The sequence below is a fragment of the Perognathus longimembris genome, chromosome 6, assembly GCF_023159225.1.
Source record: "Perognathus longimembris pacificus isolate PPM17 chromosome 6, ASM2315922v1, whole genome shotgun sequence".
NCBI classification, from domain to species: domain Eukaryota; kingdom Metazoa; phylum Chordata; class Mammalia; order Rodentia; family Heteromyidae; genus Perognathus; species Perognathus longimembris.
Genome location: NC_063166.1, coordinates 63,553,771 through 63,558,644, shown reverse-complemented (window position 1 = coordinate 63,558,644; position 4,874 = coordinate 63,553,771). Strand labels below are relative to the sequence as shown.

Sequence of the window (4,874 nt, the reverse complement as noted above, 5' to 3'; positions counted from 1 at the left end):
AAAAACAACCCTGAGATACCACCTCACTCCAGTTAGAATGGCCTATACTCTGAACTCAGGCAACAACAAATGCTGGAGGGGGTGCAGGGAAAGAGGAACCCTTCTCCATTGTTGGTGGGAGTGCAAATTAGTACAACCACTTTGGAGAACAGTATGGAGGTTTCTCAAAAAGCTCAATATAGACCTACCCTATGACCCAGCCATACCACCCCTAGGCATCTATCCTGAACAGCAGGTCCCAAGATATCAAAAAGACATTTGTACTTCCATGTTTATCGTGGCACAATTCACAATAGCCAAAACATGGAATCAACCCAGATGCCCCTCCACAGATGAATGGATCCAAAAAATATGGTACCTATACACAATGGAATACTACATAGCGATTAGGAATGGTGAAATATTGTTATTCGCAGGGAAATGGTCAGAACTTGAACAAATAATGTTGAGCAAGACAAGCCTAGAACACAGAAAACAAAGGGGCATGATCTCCTTGATATATGACTGTTAAGATGGGGGGAGGGGGAGACAGTAAAGACCAGGTCTGTGAAACCAAAAACCTCTTGTCAAATGGTATTTCCCACAGGTTTGGGTCAGCGACCCTACATTATGTAACTAAAACCAAACAACTACTCAACATATAAAGGTCAAAAATTGACCCCTCAGTAGAATACAATAGCTCAAAAGCTATGTATATACGTTCATATAAGATTACCGTCGACATATTGTCTAATGTCGACACATTTAAAGCCCTAGGCGAATTTTCTTTGGCGTAGGCCACGTGGCTACTGTATATCTTCTTGGTACATTGTGTATTGTATATATGTCTACCTGACCTAGGGAAGGGAAAGAAAAACAGGGGGTAAGATGTCACAAGAAAAAGATGGCTGCGCCCAGGCGAGGGGCGCGAAGGTTGTAGCGAGCCCCTCGCCCCCTCGCCCCCTCGCCCCCTCGCCCCCTCGCCCTGGAGGAAACGGGGAGCTGGCTGCGCCGGGAGGTAGCGTCTTTCTGGGGGAAAGAGGTTCAAGATGGAAAATCATAAACCAGATGATACTATCAAGGAAAACTTAATTTTTGATATCATAACCAGAAAAATTAACCAACTTCCAGAAATAGACAGGAATGTCCTTGAACATGGATCAACATATGTTGGACTGAATGCTGCTCTCTGTGGCCTAATAGCTAACAGTCTTTATCGACGCATCTTGCATGTGACAAAGGCTCCAGTGGCGTCTGGCTTGCCGATGGCAGTGATCCCATTCTTGACAGCTAATGTGGCTTACAAAGGTTTTGTAAGTTTACCCTTGAGTACAGGTGATTTGAGTTGTGAAACCTGTACGGTGACACGGGGTGGACTGATTGGTTTAGTTGTGGGTAGTCTGTACCCTATTATCTTGGCTATTCCTGTAAATGGTGGTCTAGCAGCCAGGTATGGATCAGCACTGCTACCAGATAAAGCAAACATCTTAACTTACTGGATCAGAATTTCTAAGCCTTGGGCTGGGGATATGGCCTAGTGGCAAGAGTGCCTGCCTCATACACATGAGGCCCTGGGTTCAATTCCCCAGCACCACATATACAGAAAATGGCCAGAAGTGGCGCTGTGGCTCAAGTGGCAGAGTGCTAGCCTTGAGCAAAAAGAAGCCAGGGACAGTGCTCAGGCCCAGAGTCCAAGCCCCAGGACTGGCCAAAAAAAAAAAAAAATTTCTAAGCCTGTCTTTAGAAAGATGTTATTTCCCATTTTACTTCAGACTGCATTTGCAGCATACCTTGGATCTAGACAATATAAGCTACTCATAAAGGCTCTTCAGTTACCTGAACCTGACCTAAAAATTACTTCAAACAAATAAATTTGTGAAAATAAAAAAAAGATATCACAAGAAATGTACACACTGCCCTACTATGTAACTGTAACCTTTTTGCACAACACCTTGTCAAAATTTTTTTTAATTAATAAATAAATTACAAAAAAAAAACAACAGAGTGGAGAAACAATAAACACTTAGGGATACAAGGACACAAAAGTGAGCCTGAGCTGCGTAGTCGACACCATACATCCCTGTTGCCGGGCTCACAGAGTTCCTGCTGTGGTCTGCTAGCTCAGCCTGAAAACCAAATCCACCAACCAAATCTTACACAAGCTGCATGTCCTGTGCAGAGAAGTACAATACTTCCTGTTCCTCTCTCAAAGTGTCTCAAGGGGGTTGTTTGCACATTGTCCCACATCCTCACCCCTTGTTTCTTTTTGACCTCTTCCCCCTCTGGCTCTTGCCTCACCATTTCAGAGAAATTGTTCTTGGCAAGTTTGCCGTGCCTCCAAATGCTGCCAAAAACAGCTGCCAAAGGTCATTGCTCTATGCCCATCTCATTCCACTTCTCAGCCCCCTTCCTCCCAGCTGGCCCCTCATGGTCAGAACCCCATTGGCAGCCTGCACGGCCCTGACTTTCTTCCTGACTAGCTCTCTGGCTCTTCTGCCTGACTCCCCTTGCTTTGCTAGTCTTCTCTTCCTGTGCTGGGGCTCCTTTGGGGCTGCCCAGTTCTGGCACCACTTCTCTTCCATTTCTGCCCTTTCCATAAGTGTCTCCTACTCTCCTTGTGTTAAACACCATCTGCACTGAAGTCTCCCAACTTGTCATGCCCTAGACCTTCCTTCTCCTCAGGTGCCAGACACAGGTGCTTGTCTCCATGACACCCTAGGTGAGATATCCAAAACCACATCCACACTGGACTCTTTCCATGTTATACTCCCAAGCTTCCCCAACAATATCCAGAAATAACATCGCCATCAGCCAGTTACTAAGGCCAGAAGCTGGGGCTTTTCCCCAACGTTCCCCATACCTCTACATCAACCCATCCCAACTCTACTACCCGACCCCATCTTCCCCAAAGGACTACCAACTCCTCCCCAACTCCCATTCTTGCCTCCTCCAATCCTTCCTTTCAGTTACATTTTAGTTATGCATCAGTCTAGGTCATGACCACCCCAAAAGAAAAAGAGAGAGAACCAGACAAATGTGAGCCCCTTGATAGAAGGGTAGCCCTTCCGGGAGCTGGTGACCCACACCTGTCATTCTAGCTATTCAGGAGACTGAGATCTGAGGGTGGTGATTTGAAGCCAGCCCAGGCAGGAAAGTCCATGAGACTCTTACTTCCAATTAACTACCAAAAAATGCTCAAGTGGTAGAGCACTAGCATGAGCAGAAAAGCTCAGAGACAGTGCATAGATCCTGAGTTCAAGCCCCAGGACCAGCACAAATATATCTGTCTATCTATATCTACATCTATATTTGTCTATCTATATCTACATCTATATTTGTCTATCTATATCTACATCTCTATCTATCTATCTATTTATCTATCTTCAAGTGAGAAAGCTAGATATTGCCAAAATAAATCTATGTAAAACTGACTTGTCCTGAGATCAGGGGCCTGGGTAGCTAAGACTAGAAAGAAACTGATCCTGGATAAGCTTAATTTTCATTAATATGTATTTACTGTGACTCAAGGGATCCCATTATTGCTAAAGGATTGTCTGTCTTACACAAATATTTAATTCATACTCCCTGTGTTATCTATGAGAAAAATAAGGCCTAGCCAAATGAAGTATACAACCTGCTTCCTAAAGAAAATATCAGTCAGGAATAAGTACCAAGCTCTTTGTTTGATCAGGTTTTTGGAAATACTTAGCTCTATCTTCAGCAAAACAAAGAGTGAGTTGTAGTCCTTTGCTCAGATTTGTCCCTGCTTTGCTCATCTGTAGAAAGAACATAAGGCTAACTTTGAGTGAAGATGGAGCAGAGATGTTTACAATAAGAAGGAAAATAACTGCCTATAACACAACCTAAGTGGTAACAGAATACTTAAGTTTTTCAAAGCCACAGTTTAGACAAACCTGACTCATAGCAGGAAAGGACACGAAAATTGCAGGAAATCTTTTCAAGCCTTGCAAAAAAATGTTCACTCAAAGTTTTCCAGCCCATCCCACAACTGTCTCTTTGTATTTTGTCTCTTTTCTGATATTTAAATGTCATTTTGATGTCTGCCAAGTTAAATTACCCATTTGCCCAATTTACTCCCTTCAGCTTAAGTGCTATAATTATCCATAATAAGTATAACCATCAACTTTTTTTTTTGCTTAATGGTTAGAAAGTTTTATACCTTTTAATGATCGGCCTACAGGTTTCAGGTATTTGAGAGTTACTGCATAGTATCAAACCCCATCAGTCTTGCTTTGTTCTCCAGATACACAAGCATGAAAACTCAAAGTTGAATACACACACACACACACACGCCAAAAGAATATTCCTTCAAGAAAAGTGGAAAAGCAAGGAAACCCTACACAGATTTTGCAAAAGTGATATGAGCCACCTGAACACGTTTTTCTCTACAGATACAATTGAAGCGCCATCAAAGTACATTTCCTAACTTCAAGTCGTTATGGACTAGGATTTCTTTTGATTCTGGGTTCCTCATTATCTGATTTCCCAGCAATATTCAATTGCGTTTAGGCAGATAGTAGCCCATTCTCCTCCTGTCACAGCACATAATCTTCATTCACACTCCTGATCTCTCCACCCTCTTCTGTGCTTTCTGCTCCATCCTCCCACTAAGATGCCTTATTTCCCACTGAACGATGGGTTCAGGAAGTTCTTTCTGTGGGCAGATATTCATCCTGCCTCCCAACTCCAACACACAGAGAGTGAAATAGAGAGTTTTAGCTCTTTGCTTTGTTTTCTTTCTTAGTTTTACATAGTGAAGAAAAGAAAAAGAAAGAAGAGAAAGGAAACAAAAAGAAAAGAAAAATAACCAGTCAGGAGTAAATCTGGATTTAGTAAGGAAAGACTCCATTCAAATAATTTATTGCAAAGGAAAT

At 42.7% G+C, this 4,874-nt stretch overlaps 1 protein-coding gene across 1 annotated transcript; it reads left to right on the top strand.

Annotated features, from left to right (window-relative positions):
- Positions 1–967: 967 nt before the first annotated feature.
- On the top strand, positions 968–1,861 carry LOC125352331 (transmembrane protein 126A-like). Its single transcript, XM_048347426.1, has 2 exons — positions 968–1,484; positions 1,704–1,861. The coding sequence occupies exons 1-2, from the start codon at positions 1,029–1,031 to the stop codon at positions 1,848–1,850; spliced, it is 603 nt and encodes a 200-aa protein (XP_048203383.1). The 5' UTR covers positions 968–1,028; the 3' UTR covers positions 1,851–1,861.
- The last annotated feature ends 3,013 nt before the right edge of the window (positions 1,862–4,874 follow it).